Raw genomic sequence first — 21,453 nt, forward strand, 5'->3', positions numbered from 1 at the left:
ATACTGCCTTAAAAATATTAGCCCCGCCCCGTCTAAAATAACTGGATTGTGTGATTGGCTGTTTTTTAACTGCTATAGAAACCTCTGGTTCCTTTGTGCCGGACGGTAGCTAACAAGAGGTAAATAAACATTTATTTCCTAGATAACATACAATACGCGTATGTTGGTTTAATGTGCCTTTACGTATTGTAATATGGACGGTGACTGCTTAATGAATGTTAGCACAGTCTTTGCTAAATAGCAACCACAAATTGTTCAAGATAGCCGTATAGTCACTGGCTACTTATAGCTAGCTAGGCTAACTGCTCTAGCCGAATTGATTCAATATCGATTCTTGTCGTCAGATAATATTATAGTCAACAGAAATGTCGTTGCATTCTGCCATAGTTTGACAAAAGCGAAACAGTTCACCGAATTCTAAGCAGCTTTGAGTAGTTTAGCTAATCCAGCTAATCTTTATTGGTGTCGGTAACTTGTCGGTTCGTTTTAAACGGCTTTTATCCAGTCAGGCATGCTGGCTAGCTCGTTAGCTAACGCTCGCGAGTTATCTTAGCCTATCTTAGCTTAGCTTTCCCCGGAGCGAGCTAGCGGCAGCTGACTTATGTGAGGTGGTGTTGTGTGTTGTGTTAAATCGCTGCGTTTTCGACCAGGACGGGCCATCGCAGATTTGTTATTTCACAGCGCACTTTCTTGGCCCTCATGTTTGTTTCTGATTCTTCCTTTATCTCCCAGCGATTGAATGGATATTTCCCGGTGCACCGAGAAATGGGTAAAACAAAACAAGGTTACGTTAATGTGCAGCCGACACGAATTTACCATCACGCACATCTTCCAACGCATTAAACCGACATCTTTTTGTTCATCTTTCTGGCCATTCTTAGGGCTAACCATTAATAAGTTAGTCGTAGTGGGAGCAGGACTAGCCTATCGTACACATTAGAGAAAGGTACAGTTCAGAATAATCAAAAAGAGAGCCCACCAGACATAATAATCCAATTAGGTGTGCAGCTATGGTTTTAACCGGCGGTGCATTTTCAAGCACCCATCAGAGAGCTTCTTGTGATATGACATTTTGGGGTAATCGTCCCTTTCGGAATGTGGCTTAGTTAGTGAGTACATAGCATTTACAAATAGTACGTTAACGTGACGGCATTAATTTACCGCCATCGTTTGTTCTGTAGGCAAGAAATACGCTTTTCTCAGACCATCGAGATTGTGAGGTTCGGCTTTAAGTCCTTGGTGAGATTGTCCCATATGTTAGCTGCAGTGGTTTGAAAGTAATGTCTGTTTTTTTAAATGAATGAATGCTAAGGGACTTTACTTAAATGTAATATTTTATTCAACACCCGAAGCACAAAATGAATATTTTGAAGGCTACAACAATGCGCAAAATTGAAAGTGAATAAGGGGAAATATAAGTATTAAACATAAGTATTAAACATGACAATTTTACTGCAATAAGCGTTAATTAGTTAAGGTGTGTAATATTACTTTAATGATCTCTCCAATTAGTTGACCATAGTTCAGTGTAAATTATTGAGCAGAGGATTAAAACCACTCTGCCTGTATGCTTCCTTAATCAGATTGTAAATTGAGTCATGTATTAGCCTCAAAGAGCATTCAGAATAAATTAGAGCCAAATGTACATGACTATAGATACCAGACATGTGTACATCAACTCCAGAGGTTTTCAACTCTGCCCCACAAAGCCCATTCTGGAACTTTGTAAGCTCAGCTAGCTAATCAAATAATTATTGTAACACTGAGCTATTCAAGTCTTGGCCTTCCTGGTCTGTAGAATGGATTTTCCACCCTCCTTTTACCTACGAGTAAGTCGTGGTGGCCAAGCAGTTACATTAGATGTTTGATTACCTACAAGTGATTACAAAATCCACAATGTGGTTTAGATAATCAAGAAACTGTTCAATCCGTATACAACCTCCATACTGTTTATGTGACACCAGATGGAAGCAGAGATGCTAATGTGATATGAACAAAAGCTTTGAGAGACTTATAGATGTTGGTGTCTGAGGCAGGAGCAAATATGTATCAGTCAGTTTTCAGAACACTGCCAAAAGTCTGTCCTAGAGAAGGCACCAACTTTTTAAACAGTGGCATTACAGAGCCTGCCTAATGTTTTAACAAAGTAGAGTTATCAAATGGGAGAAAGTTGAACTCCTATTTAATGTGCCCAGCAGTGGCGATGTTGGCTGTAGGCTATGGGTTTCCTAGGCAACGCCATCCCTGCCGTGAAGCGGCATTTTGTTGTGAGGTGACTTCTTAAGAGTAATTACTGGGAAGATCGAAGATCATTAAATTCAAAAGGCAAATGCTCAAAGAAAAGTACTGGCAAGCATTTAGTTCCATCTGACATGGATTTAAGGGCTGTCAGAGATTGAATCAAAACACCCAAACAAAAGACAAAACCCTCCGTGAATCGACTTTCTTTGCTGTCTTTTAGTTGCCTTGTGAAATCCCCGATTGGACAACCATTACGAATCCGCGTTCAAAACTGCTATGTGGTTTTGAATAAAATGTTACATTTCAAAATTATGAATAGGTATGGTCTGATTCATTTGAAAAGCCACTGTATCTTGTGTCTTAATGGAGCTAGCATTTGAACTGAAACATACTTTCTTTGGAAAGGGAGTATAGGTCAGTGTGTGTAGGGCTGGGGTGGGGTGGGGGGGTAAAACTGCACTGCCATGCACACACATTTAACTCCTGCCCATTCTGTGTTGACTTAAGACATGCAGCTCAACTCCAGACATCTCACATCTCTCTCTCAGCTCAGGTCCCTGTGACATCATTCACGGCTTCTCACTTCTCATCTTTGCACCTGTTGTTCCAGGAGAGGCCTCTGTCTTCCTCCATCATGCTGTCAAATAAGAAAGACCCCGGTTCTTCGTCCTCTTCTTCCTCGGGGGGCAGTGGGGGTGATCGGGCATTGGACACCCCCGCGGGGTCCCAACCGGGCACCACTGGTTCCGCAGCCTTGTCCGCGGATGTGAAAAAGAAGGAGAGGGCATCTCCCAGCGGTGAAGCATGTGGGCCACCTCTCCCCCACCCCTCTGGCCCAGGAGGGGCAGAGCAGGACTCGGCCGAGGGTCGCCGCACTAGCCGCCGCAAGAGAGCCAAAGTGAACACCTACTTTTTCTGCACCTATGGACGCCTGCCTCGCCATTAGTGTAGAGGGACATACCTGTGTCTTTGTTAGCTAGTACTTGTTGCTCATTCATAGGATTTTGTGCTGTGTATTCTATCAAGCATACTTGCTCTCTGGTGCTCCAGGTTACTGTGCTGTATAAGTTTACTGTGTGTGTGTGTGTGTGTGAGAGTGAGCGAGAGAGAATCTACCTTCCCCTTTGTGGTTGTCTATGGCATGGTATTTTCAGTAGAGTGTGCGTGGGTGGGTGGGTTTTGTTGTGGATGTGTGTTCACTGGTGGGCCAGGGCACCATGCCAGTGTGTGTCTGCAAGTGTGTATGTGTCTATGAGCATGTGTGAGTGCGCACAGGTGCTGGTGGGTCAGGGCATGTAGTTGCCAACAGTGTGTGTGCGTGCGTGCGAGTGAGTGAGCGATGTTGGCCTACAGCATGGTGTGTCCCCATTCATGCTCCGTGGGTCTGGTTGTAAGGGACATTGAATGTTCCCACTACTGCAGGTGGAGTACAGGGAAATGGACGAGAGCCTGGCCAACCTGTCCGAGGACGAGTACTATTCAGAGGAGGAGAGAAATGCCAAAGCAGAGAAAGAACGAAAGCAAGTGCTCCCTCCACCTGCACCACCTGTGGAGGAGGAGAACGACAGTGAACCCGAGGAGCCTTCAGGTGAGCAGGACGTGCCACAGGACGGAACATGTTGGCATCAGGACACGCCGCAGGGCGGGGCATGTTGGCGCCGATACGGGCTGAAATCTTCACATGGGGGCGCTATACACTCTGAAATAGCTTCAGTGAGGGAATATGAACCCACACGAGCAGGATTTCATGAACTAATGTATTCTCTGAATGCATAAATTATATACATGTTGTGTAATAACCAGAAACTTGGAAGAAGCAAAATCATGTGGCCTGAGAGAGTTTACACGGATGGGGCAGTGGTAGCTCAGTGGTGAAGGTACTTAATGTGGGTTCACATTCCCTCACTGAAGCTATTTCAGAGCGTATATCACTCTGAAGGTACTTGACTTGTAATCGGAAACTTGTGGGTTCAAGCCCCACCAAGTTGCCACTGTTGGGCCCCTGAGCAAGACCAACTGTCACTTAATTGAAAGTCGCTTTGGATAAAAGCGTCTGCTAAGTGCTGTAAATGTAATGTAACCAAACAGCAGTAACCAAATGTTGGATTTTTCAAACTATGCTGTGAAAGGCAGCCAGGGAACAAATTAAGATTTCACAGTGCCAGGTGAAAATAGTCATCAAATTATCACTACACTAAAATATAATCTCATACTTCCTAGTCCATAGCCCATCTTTTTATATATATATATATATATATATATATATATATATATATATATATATATATATATATATTTATATATATATATATATATATATATATATTTATATATTTATAGATATATATCTCTCTCACACACACACATATATATATATATATATATATGTATGTATATGTGTGTGTCAGAGAGAGCATTAAGAGTTCTGTTTGAAAGCGGTGCTGCATACCAGAGACTCTTATCACTTTTCCACCAATCCAGTGTTGGTGTGTTCATGCAGGATCTAGTGCCAGTTCCTGTGAACTAGCGAACCTTTAAGGGACGGACCTGCGTTTGCCCTGGTTTGAGAGTCCAGTGATTACGTATGAGGAAGTGGGTGTTCCATCATCCAGAAACAGCTGTCATCAGCTGCATGGCAGAACATGCTCTACTTTTGCCAGTTTTGCGCCTTTCTGTGACTGTCCAGAACTTGTCTCCTCCACTCGTGATTCTTTGCTGCTGTTTTTGCTGCGGTTCTTGTGCTTTTAGCTGTAAACGGTGGAAAAGCAGGTAAAGGACTTTAGAGTGTTGTCAGGACCCCACAGGACCCTTTGGCCACTTGCCACATAGACAAGTAAGATTATGGGACCAGAATGGCACCAAGTTTTCCGGCCAAGAACCTGTGATTTTGTGGTGTTAAAGTGCATAGGAAGATGGCTCTGAAAGACAGTTCTAGGCAGAATGTGTCTGCAGGTTATTTGTATTGATTTAGTGTGTGTGTGTGTGCATGTGAATGTGTGTGTGTACTCGCGCTGCATTTTTCTTGCAAATTACCCCCACTGCTATGCTGAGTGGGACCGTATGTGACCATGTGAGGTCTCACCTGTCAGCTGACCTTTTCTCAGGGTTAGAGGGGGCAGCTTTCCAGAGCCGCCTCCCACATGACCGCATGACCTCACAGGAAGCAGCTTGTTTCCCTGACATCATCAGTGGTCCCCAACAAACTCAGAAGGTCTTCCTCTACATCCGGAATCGCACGGTAAGACAAGGCTCCGGATTGGTCAGAATGTTTTTAAGACAACAATCACAGTCTGAAAGGTCAGATCAGGATCTATGCAGCTTTTAGTGGAAACAACCAAAAGGTTTCGGTCCTTTTGAAACATGTTTCCACTTGGAACCAAACAGGTCTGGCCCAGACGTTCTCTGGCCTGTGGCTACTGGAATGTCTGTAGAGAGTGACTGAGTTAATGACGTGATGTGGCCTGTCACACCAGTCTTATCAGCATCACCAGTGTCACTCTGTGAATCCTGAATCATTTCCTGAAATATTTCACCAGTGGTAGATGGGTTCAAAGCTGAATCCCTTCACCAATAAAGAGCCTGGACCGATCTGATGGTCCTTCCACCAGCAGCAGGCTGGCGGAGTCCTGAAACGTTCTGCACACAATCTTGAATCATGTTTCTTTTCCATCGTCTGTGTTTCTAGCTTCAGCTCTGGTTGGACAACCCAAAGGTCCAGCTCACCTTCGAGTCTACCGTGCAGCAACTGGATGCTCCGTACAACAGTGAGTGCATCACTGGACTTTAACTCATCTGCGCAACGACTTACTAGTCACTGTTTGTTAGTGCGCATCGTTGCAGTCGTTTAATGTTGTCACTTCACTTCTACAGTGTCAAGGAAATAAAAATCCTTTAAAAATAAACTTGTCATGTCATTTGGATGGTTTTTATTTCTTATTTTAAGTAATTCTTTGATTGCTAGGGTTTAATAATTAGATCTGTATCTCGTGCCTTCTAAAGATCCTCTCACTGCTAACTTTGATTTATGTTATATGCATGTCTTTTCTGACACAATCTGCTGTGGTTGTGGTTGTGTTTTGTACTTTTATTGTGCAGCTGCTGTGTGTAAAGGCCAGTTGTGTTTGTGTTCCCCCACAGGTGATGCCGTCCTTGTGCACAGAATCCACAGCTACCTGGAGAGGCACGGTCTCATCAATTTCGGCATCTACAAGAGAGTGAAACCTCTTCCGAGTAAGTTAGAGGTGTTGCGTTACCAAGGAGAAGCCATGCTGGTGTGGAGAGAGGAGCGTGTGTGTGGAGGCGGGTCTGATTTGAGAGGTCTGTGTTTAGGTAAGAAGACAGGGAAAGTGATTGTGATTGGTGGGGGCGTATCTGGTCTGGCAGCTGCGAGGCAGTTGCAGAGTTTCGGCATGGACGTGACCGTGCTGGAGGCCAGGGTGAGAAACACATACCACATAACACACACCGGACACGGGATTATAGTAGCTGTAAGGATTTGCTATTCTGTGATGTTTGTGTTTTACATGCAACCTGGTCTCTTGCTGCTGTTGACAGGACCGTGTTGGAGGGAGAGTGGCCACCTTCCGTAAGGGGAACTATGTGGCAGACCTGGGGGCCATGGTAGTCACAGGCCTGGGTGAGCCCACACTTCACCTGGACACTAGAGATCGCAGTAAAGGACTGCATGCTCCTGTAGGCTTGGTGTTGCCAAAATTTTCTTGATCCTGCAGGGGGCACTGTTTCACAACTTAACTGCTAGTGTGTGTGTGTGTGTGTGTGTGTGTGTGTGTGTGTGTGTGTGTGTGTGTGCGTGCGTGCGTGCGCGTGTGCATGTCTGTCTCTCTCTCTGCCCCTGTCTCTCGCTCTCTCTCCCTCCCTCCTGCTCTCTTTCTTTTTTCTCTCTCGCTCTCCCTCTCTCTCTATATGTCTCAGGTGGCAACCCCATGGCTGTTATTAGCAAGCAGGTAAACATGGAGCTGGCCAAGATTAAACAGAAATGCCCCCTCTACGAGGCTAATGGCCAGGCTGTAAGTACACACGCTCAGACACCCAACACACAGAATATGCGTATAATGTAGCTCAGGGCAGGTGGTGTTACACAGGTCTCCATAAGAACCTTACTCCTCAGGAGAGAGGGTCTCCTCATGTTTCTCTGATCCACCTGGTTCAGCCCCTGCAGGTCCTGGATTAGGTGGTGTGTAGTGGAGTCTGAGCACAGCTCTGCATCTGCACAAGGTCCAGTGCAGCCCTGCAGGGGGTGCTGCAGTATGAGCTGGATATGGAGGAGAGCTGTGGCCTCCTCAAAACTAGCTAAAGACAGTTTGATGATAAATAAATAACTACAGATACATGGATCAAGGGTAAAACAATAACAACAAAAAAATAATGAACAATGAAACATCTCAAAGGGAGGTGTCAGCTCTCTTGAGAACATGGTTAGTCTTCAGGCTCCTGTAGCTCACCTGGTTGGGCAGGTGCATCAAGGTGCTACCAGCTACCCAAAAGTAAGGCAGCTTACCCATTCAGTGGTCTCCGTGACAACCTTGTTTAGTGGTATATAAACGTGCCGTCAACACACTGTCTATTGGCAATTGTCATGCTAGAGGTGGGCGTGTACATTAGAGGCCCCTCCCAATTCTTGTGCAAAAATCCAGCCACCCCAGTCAGGAACGGTAACAATGACGCGACCGTGGTTCTGTGTTGAATAAAGAGCTTGTTTTGTGTTTGTCATTTATCTGTCAATGTCTACATTGTATTCTCATGCACACATTCTCTCTCTCTCTCTCTCTCTCTCTGACAGGGCGAGCGATGCACTAGTGTGAGTATTTAATTGATCCTTTCAGTCCAATTTGGGGTGGGGCATAATACCACTTAGTGTTGTTGTTTACCTGAAAAGCTCTGTAATGAACGTCCTGTAACGGCAGCGACCAGTTAAAGATGATAGGTGATTCCTCTGAGCAGCACCAGACTTCAGCTCAAATGGGTGGAGCCTGATCTTCTAACAGCTGAAATGTCTCTGCTAAGTTCTTCTAGTCTTAATTTTTTTCCCTCCCCACGTGTTAGTTTCCTTATCTCTTCTGGTGTTGGGGTGGTTATTGTTATTTGCTGTTGATTGTCATCTTGTCGTGTGTGTGTGTGTGTGTGTGTGTGTGTGTGTGTGTGTGTGTGTGTGTGTGTGTGTGTGTGTGTGTGTGTGTGTGTAGGTTCCAAAGGAGAAAGATGAGATGGTGGAACAAGAGTTTAACAGGCTCCTGGAGGCTACCTCATACCTTAGCCATCAGCTTGACTTCAACTTCCTTAATAACAAACCTGTGTCTCTGGGCCAGGCGCTCGAGGTGGTCATTCAGTGAGTGCCCTCCCACTAGTTGCATTTCAGCCAATCACAGACTCACAACCAGCATCTCAGTCACTCACTGTTTCTCATAGTCCATACACTATAGAATCAAAGTCCTACTAGAAATGTACTCAGTCAGGTACGTTACCACTACCTCCTCCAGAAACTCACTACTGTAAGAAACCATGTATTTATTTGTGTGTGTTCAGGCTACAAGAGAAACACGTGAAGGATGAACAAATTGAACACTGGAAAAAGATTGTGAAAACACAGGAGGAGCTCAAAGAGTTGCTCAATAAGGTAAAGCTGGAGTAAAGTCTCCACACACCGCCCCACACACAGATGAAGAGAAATTCCCTCATTTCTCTCTCTCTCTCAGATGGTGGCTACTAAGGAGAAAGTGAAGGAGCTCCATCAGCAGTATAAGGAGGCGAGTGAAGTGAAGCCTCCCAGAGACATTACAGCTGAGTTCCTGGTCAAGAGCAAACACCGTGACCTGACGGCCCTCTGCAAGGTGAGACAGACACACACACACACACACACACACACACACACACACACACACACACACACACACACACAGAGCATGCACATTCACGGACCACACACATACTGCTTTTGTGTTTGTATGGTTGTGGTTACCCACCAAACCTGCGTTCACATATGAGAAAACATCCGCCCACAGTGAGCCAGTCTAAAGGTAAAGATAGACCAGACCACACACAGGATTTTATAAAGTCCTAATGAAGCTTATTTAAACTGCTAACTGCAGTCATTCTCCCAGCCAGTTATGGGTGGTTTTAATATTTAATTGTATTTCCTTGAAGCATTAATCTAGGCAGATTAAACCTTAGTGCTGAAATGAGGTGTTTTATCATGTGAAGTCATGCTCTCCACACCTTCACCTAGTAGGGCAGACCTAAATATTTAACAGTGTTTAACAGCTAATTTCAAGGCCATATCAACTCCCATGTGAGTGAAATTTAGCACACAGCACTTCATTTTTGGGGCTTTTATCCTTTAGGGCTTCCTAACGTAAGCCCTGCCTGGCCGTGTCTACCTGGTAATAGCCAGGCTAACAGTACTGTGAGGTTAAAAATAAAGCCATACTATCATGTAATCTGACGTGGAACAACCCTTTGACTGCGTTGGCTTGTAGTCAAGGGAAGACGTGGTGTTGGAAAGCCAGTCGTAACTGAGGAGTGAAGGCCTTCTGCTCTGTACGAAATGCAATCCAACAGAACGATGGGAACAGTGGCACCCTGTGTGTGTGTGTGTGTGTGTGTGAGAGAGAGCGATTCGGCTTTGAAGTGGCTTCTGGACAGGTGAGGTAGGGTACTCTCGGCTTCCGTCTGCCTGGGCTTGATTCAGCCGTCTACCTCTTTTACTTCAGAACAAAGCTGTATTTGGCCATCTACACACACACACACACACACACGAGGCTGATGAGAGCTTTGTGATGTGGTGATAAGCTTCATATGGGGTAAAGGAACATGCTTAGTTCTGTGTAGCCTGGCAGACAAGGTAGGTGTGTGTGCATGCGTGCCTGCGTGTGGGGAGGGGTGGGGAGTTGTTCTGGTGACACAGATTGTGTCTGCTTTTTGCTGAAGGCTCTGATCTCTTTAAAATCCTGTTGTTGTATTGCTCTTAGTGTGAATGTGTAGCCATTTTATTATTATATGATTACAAGTGTGTGTCTGTGCGTGTCTGTGTTGTAGGAATATGATGTGCTGGCCGAGCAGCAGGCAAAACTTGAGGAAAGACTACAGGAACTAGAGGCCAATCCTCCCAGGTATCTATCTCTCTCACCTCCATTCCCCACATGCATACACACTGTGCGTGACCCTAGATGTAGCTGTAGCTAAGGGCACCGTGACTACGGTACAGTGGTGTGGTCAGCTCTTAGCTCTGGCTGTTCAGTTGAACACCTCCCCCTCTGTTACTGCCAGCTGATGACTTTACTGCACTAATTCTCCACTCCCTCCCTCCTCCCATCCTCCTCCGTGACTCCAGCGATGTGTATCTCTCATCACGAGACAGACAGATTCTGGACTGGCACTTTGCAAATTTGGAGTTTGCCAATGCCACCCCTCTCTCCACTCTGTCTTTAAAACACTGGGATCAGGTAACACCATCTGTTTATAAGTGTGTATGTCTGCACACACATGGTTCTGTCTCTCAGTGTGCGTGTGCGTGTGTGTGTGTGTGTGTGTGTGTGTGTGTGTGTGTGCGCGCGCGCGCACGTACAGGATGATGATTTTGAGTTCACAGGCAGTCACCTGACGGTGCGGAATGGTTACTCATGTGTTCCTGTGGCGCTGGCCGAGGGCTTGGACATAAAACTCAATACAGCTGTCCGCCAGGTGCGCTACACCTCCTCAGGTAAGTCCTGGCATTTACACAGCACCTGCACACACCTAAAACAGACACACACACACCTTCAACTGACCGACTACATTTAGGAAAGTTACTGACTGTTTATGTAAATTGGATTTCTGGTGAATTCATGCTCGTCTCTCTCTCTCAGGCTGTGAGGTGATAGCAGTGAACACGCGCTCCACCACCCAGACGTTCATCTATAAGTGTGACGCCGTGCTATGCACGCTGCCTCTGGGGGTGATGAAGCAGCAGCCCCCTGCAGTGCAGTTTGTGCCCCCCTTGCCTGAGTGGAAGACCGCTGCCCTCCAGAGAATGGGCTTTGGGAACCTTAACAAGGTGTGTGTGTGTGTGTGTGTGTGTGTGTGTGTGTGTGTGTGTGTGTGTGCGTGCGCCTGCGCGTGCATCTCTGTTACTGGATTTGTGTGTAATAGAGGGCACTGTACAGTCCAACATCAACTTTCACGGGTTTGACATCCAATAATCGGAATTCTTTTGGAGTCCTGTGGCCTATTGCAGAAAATTGCAGACAAATTTTCTACATGTAGACTAGAAAATGTAAAGAAAAAAAAAAAAAAAAAAAGTAAGCCATAAATGTATAGTGCTGCAATATTCATCCATTTTATCATTTACTCCCATAAACATACACAAGTTTATTAAAAAAAGTTGAAGGGAGCTCGAGAAGTGTGGATGACGGCAGGCACTTTGTGTTTACACGGAGGGCATTTGATGCAAATCAAATGTCGCGTGTGTGTGTGTGTGTGTGTACGCGCTGTAGTTCCTTCACTGCATTTGCGTGGAGTTTGTGTAGAGGGCAGGTTAGCGCAAGACTGAGATGAGATCTTATTCTGAGACTACAGATACATGGTGTTTCCTGGCTGAATAAATAATGTGTGGGCTGTTTGTCATGCAGGCTAAGGTGGGGATGCAGGTGTGTGTGTTTGGGGGGGGGGGGGGTAAATGTTGCAGTGTAAATGGCAAAGGTTCCTTGCTGAAAGATATACCACACAACCCAAACACAAACGTTATGGGCTTCATTGTCCTTGGTACAAGGTTACCATCATCTGAACTAAAGAATCTGCAGAGCCTTTCCCTCAAAAATGAACCAGAGTGGTTGTGGGGTGAGGAGGAGAGGGGGGTGTTGCCATTGGGTCAGATCTCTATTATCTCCTTATGCTGCAGTGAATCACTCGACACACAAACACTCGCTCTCTCCCTCTCTCTCACTGCCCCCTTTCAGCTACAGTAGGAATGCTGCAGTATTATGCAACCTGCAACCGTTTTCTTCCCTTGGCCAGCAGAGGGCGCATTGCACTGTGCAGCCCTGCCGCATCTGTGATGCCTGCATAACCTTCTGCTTAGTAACTAACTTGAATGCAATCTAATTGTTTTTTCACAGTGGGGTTTTTTTTCCTCTCTTCTTCTGAGACTTAATGTTGTGAGGATTCAGAACAGGGCTGGGCTGTTGGTGTGTCATTTTAGGGTTCTTGTTTAAGTTGTGGGATCTAAGGCAAGGTTTCAGGGTTCTGCTTTAAAGTTTGCGTGTCTGAGTTCAGGTGTTCATTTATTGCCAGTGTAGGAACAGAGAAACATTTGTGGGTTGTGGGATTTGGACAGGAGTTGTTATGGACCACATTCATGAAGTACTGAACATGAGACCAGACCGAGACCTGAAGCAGTGTCATGTGGGCCACTTGAGGTCTGATGCAGTTTGTCCTCCGTGCCATTAGGTGGTGCTGTGTTTTGACCGCGTGTTCTGGGATCCCAGTGTGAACCTGTTTGGCCACGTCGGGAGTACCACGGCCAGCCGCGGAGAGCTCTTCCTCTTCTGGAACCTCTACAAAGGTTAACAACCAGTCACAATCTGCCCTAAGGTGCCTTAGATTGGGGAAAAGTGAAATTTGAAGCCTTCAGCATGAGGGTGGCCCTGCTCCTAGAGATCTACAGTGACATTAAGATTTAGAATAAGCTTCAGCAAATACATCAGGGCTTGTTTTGACTGTAAAGATGCTTGTTGGATGTGTCATGGCACTTCTTAAGCCTGACTGGTTTTTGGCTCTGTTTACCTATCCTTAGCCCCCATACTGCTGGCCCTCATGGCCGGAGAGGCCGCAGGTATTATGGAGAACATCAGCGATGACGTCATCGTGGGCCGTTGCCTAGCGATCTTGAAGGGGATCTTTGGTAGCAGTGCGGTCCCTCAGGTAGGCTTGTATGGCCAGCATGTGATTACCAACACAGTGTTAAATAAAGCTCTCCTACCCAGATTATAGGGCACCTTGTGTTTTTTGTCTCTGTGTTTATATTGATAAAGCACTGTTATGTAAGTGTGTTGTATGTAATGATGCGTAGATTTTCCTTTTGGAGAAGCTCTTTCACATGCAGAGCAGTAATGTGAGCTCAGCCACGCTGGGCCCTGCTGACTGTGTTGAAACTCAGATCTAATCCTACAGCAGAAACAGAGGAAACGTCCACCCAGTTTAATGGCTTTCAGGGTAGCCAAGTGAAGCCCACTGTAACTAACACACACACACACACACACACACACACACGGCAGCTTTGGCTCTGTTCCAACACTAACATCGGTGTAATTGTTGCTGGGTGTGTTGCCGTGGCAGCCGAAGGAGACGGTGGTGACGCGTTGGCGCGCTGACCCCTGGGCTCGGGGGTCCTACTCGTATGTGGCAGCTGGTTCCTCTGGCAACGACTATGACCTCATGGCCCAGCCCATCACACCTGGGCCAGCCATACCTGGGGCTTCACAGGTCAGACACACCCACACCGCCGGGCTCCCTAATCCGTCTAGTAACTTAGCAACCAAACACTAAAAGGAAGAAAGAAAGGAATGTGAATGAGGTGTTCAGGTTATCTGGGACCAGCAGCTCTAAAACTGATGATGATACATGGAACTGCATATTTCTGCTGTGGCCCGTTGTTTGTGGTATGCTGTAAGAGAAGGCTGTTTGAACGTGCTGAAGATTACTGAGTTTGGTCACTCTTATTTGCGGAGTTTAAAATCTGAACAGCGTGGCTGGTGACCTGATGTATCTCATTACTGACAGCTCATGGTGGACAGATGTTGACATCAGTCATCTGACTGCACAAGTCATTGAATTGCAACCACAGTGACTCTTTACTACCTGTTCTTGTACCTTTTTCATTTTTTACCAGTAGTCTGGCTTAAGCAGAAGCAGTCAGTAATTAACTTAGTCCTCTCTAACTATCTAATCAATGGAAACAAAACTACCAAAAGTACAACATGTGTAAGAGAACTGTTGGTATAGCTAAGGAATACGGAAGTTCTAGTGATTTCTCTGTCCAGCTGTTAGTCACGGTACCTTCAGTTCCTGTGCGGTTCTGTGTTTTGCAGCCAGTACCTCGACTCTTCTTTGCGGGGGAGCACACGATCCGGAACTACCCGGCGACGGTGCACGGGGCCCTGCTGAGCGGCCTAAGGGAGGCAGGCCGTATCGCGGACCAGTTCCTCGGCGCCATGTACACACTGCCTCGGCAAAGCACGCCCACCGCCAACCCACAGCCCTCTCCTAGTGTGTAGAGAGAGTCTCTCACACACACCACAGCCCTCATAGAGCATGTAGATAGATAATGCCAATCCTCAGTCTTCACCCAGAATGTAAATGCATGCACACACATGCCTGCACCCACACCAACCTGCAGCTCCCTCCACAAACTGTTGAGAGACAAAGAGAGAGACAGACAAAGATTGGAGGGAGGGATGAGGCACAGGAAGTCTGGGAGTTATAGCCAGTGAGATGATTCTGAGTCTAGGAGTGTGTGTGTGTGTGTGTGTGTGTGTGTGTATGCGCATATGTGCAAGTTATAGGAAAGGAGGGAGGCTGGATAGACAGAGTGGGAGACAGCAGGAGATGAGTGCGGATAAGCAAACGGAATTAATGTTAACAAGAAGTCAGGAAATCTCTGGTGAGTCAGACTGTGTGTGTGTGCAGTCAGTATTGTTCTTGCTGTGGAAGCTGGAGTTTAAGGCAAACTCAGGGTCTTCCTGTTAGCTGTGTTGTGGCTAGCTTCACTCCCTGCTTCAGATGCTCTGCTTCTTTTGGGGAATTTTCTACAATCTACTAAAACATTCCCAGTGACCTCATGTCAGGCTAGAGGTTAAAGTTTGGAATTCCTCCTTTTGGGAGTTGTTTATGGGATGATTAGAAAACCTGAACTAGATCAAGTGAACTTCACAAGCAACATACAATCAGACACACACACAGCTGTGTCCAGGGTCTGCATACCATGAAGAGCGAGCACTAATGAAGTTCAACCCTAGTGGAGATGTTTGTGCTGCCTCGGTACATTCATGTGAACCTCCTACATGGCCTACAGATCACACCCATGGCTGTAGGGAAACGCTACTCAGACGTTTCTCAGAGCCAACGGCGGAGGAAAAGGTGCCTCTATCTACGTTGCCAGCGCCGAGGATTAAAACAACTTCCTAGCACATGTTTCAGAAGGGACTTTCTCTCTCGTCTCATAATTTAACTCGATCATGGACTGGAGTCAGAATCACAAACCTCTGCTGCACCAGTTATGCATGCTCCTTCATTTTTTTATTTTTTGTTCTGTGGTGTGGAGGAGAGACCCCGCGCTTGGTGAAAGTGGGTTCCTGCAGGCGTCCCGTGTCCATCGATACAGTAGAGCCACCATTTTAGTTCAGGACGGAGAAAAACAGTATCTTGTTAAATAGTTATTTTTGTTGAAATATGAAATGTGTTGAAGGGGCAGTCTTTTTCTTACTTTTTTTTTTTTTTTTTATACTTTGTGGACTTTGGTATTAAATGAAAGAAATGTTGCTGAATTTTGAGCCCTCTGCTGTGTGTGTGTGAGTGAGAGGGTAGAGTTAGTTCAGAAAGTAATGCACAAAGTCTTTGCCCAAACTCACTTTTGTTTCTTCTCTTTTCCTCCATCTCTCCCCTCACTTCCACAGTTCCCTCGTTCACTCTGCTCAAGTACTGATCTCTCTCTCTCACACACACACACACACACACACACACAGTGTTTTAAAACGGTCTGTGCCACAGTTCCACAGTGGGTGATGTTAATATTCTTAACAGGTAAGTGCCATGACTTGGATAAAGCCAAATAAAATACCACTTAATGGAAATTCTCTCCATAATTCACATGACAGTACACCAGTCCTAGTGTAGCACACTTGCTCACCCAACCTTTTACATACACAAGTCACACCCCAATGTGTTAAATATGTAAACAACGTGTTCGCTCAGTGGCAGTTGTGACTCACACATGGTTTGAGCTCATCTTCAAACCTACCTGCTGGCTTTAAAGATATGTTGGCAGGTGCTGTAATTAAACCAGTAGGTTTCAAAAGTGTTTGTGTGATGGGTGTGTCCTGCCTGCAGGTGTAGGTGTGTATACACATACCCATGTGCTTCGTTTTGTAGAGCTGTGTGTCCAAATACCCTTTGTACAGGTACATATGCAGCAGGTGAGAATGGACATGCTTGCACATACACACATGGCCGAGACCCTTACACACCCAGTTTAGGACACACCGCTTCCACATGTAATGACTGACGATGTGGACTGTGGTTTATTTACATGGGCAATTAGACTGAGAATTCAGGTTACACAGCATCAGTGCCAGGTGAATAGAGTGTGAAGCCAGGCACACACACACAGCCTCTTATGACTCAGGTTTGGTTCCCACTAACTTGCTTAAAGGAGTATTAGACACCTTTGAAATGCTAGTGTAAAATAATGTAAGCAAAGGGGGGCCCTCTAGTGGTAGGGCTCCAGAATTGCTTACTATGCTATATATTTTCTCCTAAACAGTTTTCATTCTCTCCTAGTCACATTAGCGTTTTGGGAATAAGGGTCTCCTTGCTTCTAAAAGCCACTGCATGAACAAAACAATTATTTCCAGTGACTACTTTAAATAGAAACCATTAATCATTTAGATGCCTGACTAGCTAGTATACATGACCAAATCAACCACTCTGTGGAAGACGCACACAAAACGGGCAAACATGCTCAGATTGTGAATGACTACATTGTAGACCAAGTATGTAAACAAACTGAAAAAAGCAATTTCAAATAATCAAAGAACCATGGGCTGTATTTGTTATAAACAAGTTGCTTTTTTATTATTTAATTGAAATACATGGTCTGCTACCAGATCGGCAGCCTAAGGAGGAATCTATCAACATGCACAAACGCTTGACACTACAATGGCAGAGCAGTGGGGGAGGAGGGGAGGGTGGCTGTGATCTGTGCGTGGTGTGTTGCTGACGTACGGAAATATTTCATAACCCTGTCCAACTCCTGTTCATAAAGGGCTGAAGACTGACAAACAAGCATTGCTTCAGACAACAAAACAATACCAAATCTTGTTTGATCATACAGACACATTTACCATTTGTGTGCGCGTGCACATGCACGCCTATTGGGGTATTTGTATACATTGTATATATTTGTATAAGACTTGATTTTATGCTGAGGTGTGTGTGCGCATGTGCGTGTGTCTTTAAGGCCTACTTATCTATACCCGTCTTTGGCAGCAATCGGACCAGGAGATGAAGACGATGAAGGTTAATGTGAACAGTAGCAGGTCTGAACCTGAACCCAGTGAATGAGGTCCCCCGGGGCCAGGGCAGGTCCCTGGCTACTACAGCACTACACAGCTGAGCAGACAGCTCATTCCAAAGAGCAAGAGTAAATTCTGTAGAAGCACTGCACACCCACAGACACGGTGTGTGAAAATGCTGCAGCAAGAAAGAAAAAAAGGATTTCTATTGGTCACCATTTGCTAATGCCCGACTGGCATAACAAACAACATACAATAACATGCAGGTGTTCCTAATGTTTAAAACAAGTATACAGAGACTAAAACAAAGCAACTCTCCAGGAGTTTACAGCGGAAAGACACGCACTGTCAAAAAAATACTTTAGGGAATAAAAGGGAATAAAACTCAGGATTTTAGCAAGGCCCCACTTTACACAACTACAAGATACTTTTAAATAAAATTTATCCAGTACAAGCATCCATATAAGACATCTTTTTCTTAACCCCCCCCCAGCAAAGACACCTTGAGAGAAATAGGAAATATTGAGTATTTACTCTTTCCTTTCAGCCCTGCTAGCCACGTCACGCTCTCTCTCTAAACTAGAAAAACCCCCACAGTGGAATGATTTTGGCACAGTTATGGAAGGCTGAGGCAAAAAGCAGAAACAAAAGTCTAAAGCAAACTGCTGACCGGTGAACAGATCTGCAGTCTGGGCTGACAGCCCCTGCCCTGCACAAACACACCGCGCTTCGAAAATTAGCTCCGAATGCAGACATTTCCTTTTGACTGGTGAAAAAAAGTAAAGAAAAACAAAAAGCTGTTGATACACATCACACATGACCATACGTTAACCGAATATCTAAAAAATAAAAATAAATAAATGCACTTGAGAAGTGGGGACATCGGGGGCCATAATTTGGTAATGAGTGCCAAGTGTTGAGGGCTGATTCTGTGTTCTGGTAATTAGTGACACTGGCTCTTTGTTTCCAGTGGAGACCTTTTGAGAGAGACTCTTCACCAGTCTGCAACAGCCCATCACCAACCCCACGGCCCTTCAACACAAGACCGCATCTGTGAGCTGCCTAAGTGCACGTTCTTGATGTCAGACATCGGTGTTTTAAAAAACACTCACTGAACTGGAGTACAAGTTGTCCCTCACTGTCAGTACCACCTGAGGGCAAAAGACGGTGGCCTTGACCTACATGACCTGGATGAAGTTCAGGATGTTGCTCTCCTGGAAGTGAGATCTCGGTAGCCGTCTGAGCACGCAGAGTAGCAGCGTGGCCGTCTGGTCGCGGAGGACCACAGCACTGGACATCTGCTCAGTGTTCTCCCGCGCTGCTGGACGGTGAATAAACACCTGACCACCTCCATACAAAGACATCACTCGTAGTGTTAGGATGTAGCTGCACTCCACCTCTTTTATTTAAAAAAAAAATCCTTTATGAAGCAGAAATTAAACAGCAGCAAGTGCTGAGTCAACATGGCACAGTCTGGCGGATCCGGGTGGGTGGGGGCTCGTGGCACACAGGACTACAGTGCAAATGTGGAGTTTCAGAGTTGTAATTCACATCTTTTCTCTCCTTTTTTTTGAATGGATGTTGGCTTCACACAATGAAATCTGTTTTGCTTTTTGTTGTTTTACTAGAGGTGGGAACAAAACTAATCATTCTGGTTTTCCGGAGTTCTGGCTCAGGCATTACATCCAAAAAGTACCCAAAATTCTGACGAGTCCATGCTTGCCGTCTGGAGACCGAGTGACACCCCCCGCCCCCCCTTCTCAAGCCTTCTCTCTCTCGCATTTCTGACATGTCCTGCTACCTCCAAACAAAATTTGTATTTATAAGCCTTTCAGTTGTAGGGAAGGACACAATTAGCTGTGGCCCTGACCTCTGACCTCTCAGCAAACTCAGAGCTGTATATTAACCACACCGCCATTTCACCCGGGAATAAAATGGCTCAAAATGACCTCAGAGGACTGTGCGTGAGAGAGGGGTTGTATACTTAAGGGCACCAGGGCATTGTGGGTAAAGGAGGCAGCAAGCTTCCTGCAGCCATAGACCCGCAGAGGAAAAAAGCAGGGCTGAAGTCCGGGATCGGCATCGGTGGTGGAGGGGACGGACTGAGGCATAACTGACCGTCTACAGCATGCGCACAACACTGTGCCCTGCGTCTTACACACCCCACCAAGGCTTGGTGTTAAAACCTGTACACGAGTCATTTTTCAAAGCCAGTGTACTGGGAACATTTGAGAGGTTTTAGGGGAGGGAATTTAGCAGAAGTGCAACTGGAAACTAAACAGCACCAGAGATCTGTACTACCACCAACACACACACAGACAGGTGTGCATCTATCTCTCCCTCCCCAGGACGCATGTATAGGAAACATGGAAAAAGCAATTACATTTTTTTTTTCCAAAAAAAAAAAAAAAAAAAAAGTTTAGAAATTTTAAAAAGTAATTATTTAAGTGCAACAAGAGATATACAAATAAAAACCATCCTTTGGACTGACATGAAACTCCACGACAGCTCTGACCCCACAGAGCAGGGCAACGCTGACCACAGAGGCCGTGACTGCGCAGGAGTGAGCAGAGCGTGAAGGGCTCTCCGACACCCCTGCCTGGGCAACAGACAGAGCCATGCTGTTCCTGCCAACCCTTACAGTATATAAGCGTTAACTAACCAACTGACACACATCCCATATTGCTTTGAAATTTAGAGTTCCAGAGAACAGTAGACACCAACACCGTCGATGCCATCATTAATATCGCAGTATTCAGCCATCATACAGACACAGACGTGAACATATTAGTGTTATGTTTGAAAGCGACCTCAATGTAATGGGGAAAAAGAACAGAAGAAAGAACAGCGAACACCCCCAGTCCCAGCGGAGAGCACAGGACATTGTACAGAACAGGTTATTTTCCAATCACGGCTGCTGCTGTGATGATGAATGGCTTTATTTTGCAATCACAGGGCATGAGGGGCGGAATTATACGAACACAGGTTTGCTGACAGTGGATCCTGATTGGTGGTGCACTTCTAAAGTCTGCAGCGGCAACCGTTGACTACTTACGAAGCGGCACATGCCACCGAAACGCGGCTTTAGTTCGGTCAGGCCTCCGTGTTGACTGGCGACATCCGTCACTGCTGGGAATACAAGCGTCCAATTATAGATGCAGAAATATGCCACCACGCCTCTCAGGAGGTCCACACAGGTTCGCTCTCTTGCTATCTGTGCAAAGGCTGCAAGTGCTTGTAAGTGAAGGTTATCTCCATAGAGATGCCCAGTCCGTTACACGGTTGTGACCAGCATGGTCCTCCGAGCCCCTCGAGTGCACGCCATTCCGTGAGCTGCGTGTGAAGCACGTTCTGGGATGCAGTGGGCACTGTGCATGCATTAACCATGCCGCACTCACATTAAGCCAGTTCCACACCAGTGGGGATATTTCGTTCCCAGTAAATGAGGCAGTGGTGAACTGTTTCAGGAGCAAATTCCAAAGTGAAAGACAGACAGACAGACAGTGAACGTTTATAGAGGCACGATGGACATAAAAAGGCATCACTACTACAAACAGAGCTTTGATTGTTTTTCGTTTTCTGCTGGACACTGAGGATGTGCAAAGCTGCTGTGAGTTGCTAAAAGTGTGTGTGTTTATACACAGATATATATATATATATATCTATCTATATATATATATAGATATATATATATATATATATCTATCTATATAGATATATATATATATCTCTATATATATAGATATCTATATATATATATATAGATATATATATATCTCTATATATATAGATATCTATATATATATATATCTCTATATATATATATATATCTATATATATCTATATATATATCTATATATATCTATATATCTATAGATATAGATATATATATATAGATATATATATATATATATATATATATAGATATAGA

At 45.3% G+C, this 21,453-nt stretch overlaps 1 protein-coding gene across 6 annotated transcripts; it reads left to right on the forward strand.

Annotated features, from left to right (window-relative positions):
- The first annotated feature begins 71 nt into the window (after nucleotides 1-71).
- Nucleotides 72-16,256, forward strand: kdm1a (lysine (K)-specific demethylase 1a). Of its 6 annotated transcripts, none has more exons than XM_027021764.2 (22): nucleotides 94-119; nucleotides 733-769; nucleotides 2,852-3,139; nucleotides 3,661-3,829; nucleotides 5,346-5,479; nucleotides 5,927-6,005; nucleotides 6,379-6,471; nucleotides 6,571-6,677; nucleotides 6,796-6,877; nucleotides 7,174-7,268; nucleotides 8,042-8,059; nucleotides 8,445-8,587; nucleotides 8,785-8,875; nucleotides 8,955-9,089; nucleotides 10,294-10,367; nucleotides 10,589-10,700; nucleotides 10,825-10,957; nucleotides 11,103-11,290; nucleotides 12,682-12,796; nucleotides 13,028-13,155; nucleotides 13,570-13,716; nucleotides 14,322-16,255. In XM_027021764.2, the coding sequence occupies exons 2-22, from the start codon at nucleotides 740-742 to the stop codon at nucleotides 14,505-14,507; spliced, it is 2,547 nt and encodes an 848-aa protein (XP_026877565.1). In that variant the 5' UTR covers nucleotides 94-119; nucleotides 733-739; the 3' UTR covers nucleotides 14,508-16,255. The 6 variants fall into 6 exon arrangements, with proteins under 6 accessions (XP_026877580.1, XP_026877565.1, XP_026877573.1 ...); XM_027021772.2 differs by having other exon boundaries at nucleotides 95-119; nucleotides 3,664-3,829; XM_027021756.2 differs by having other exon boundaries at nucleotides 98-119; nucleotides 733-784; nucleotides 5,352-5,479; nucleotides 14,322-16,256.
- The last annotated feature ends 5,197 nt before the right edge of the window (nucleotides 16,257-21,453 follow it).

The sequence above is a fragment of the Electrophorus electricus genome, chromosome 13 (assembly GCF_013358815.1).
Source record: "Electrophorus electricus isolate fEleEle1 chromosome 13, fEleEle1.pri, whole genome shotgun sequence".
Lineage (NCBI taxonomy): Eukaryota > Metazoa > Chordata > Actinopteri > Gymnotiformes > Gymnotidae > Electrophorus > Electrophorus electricus.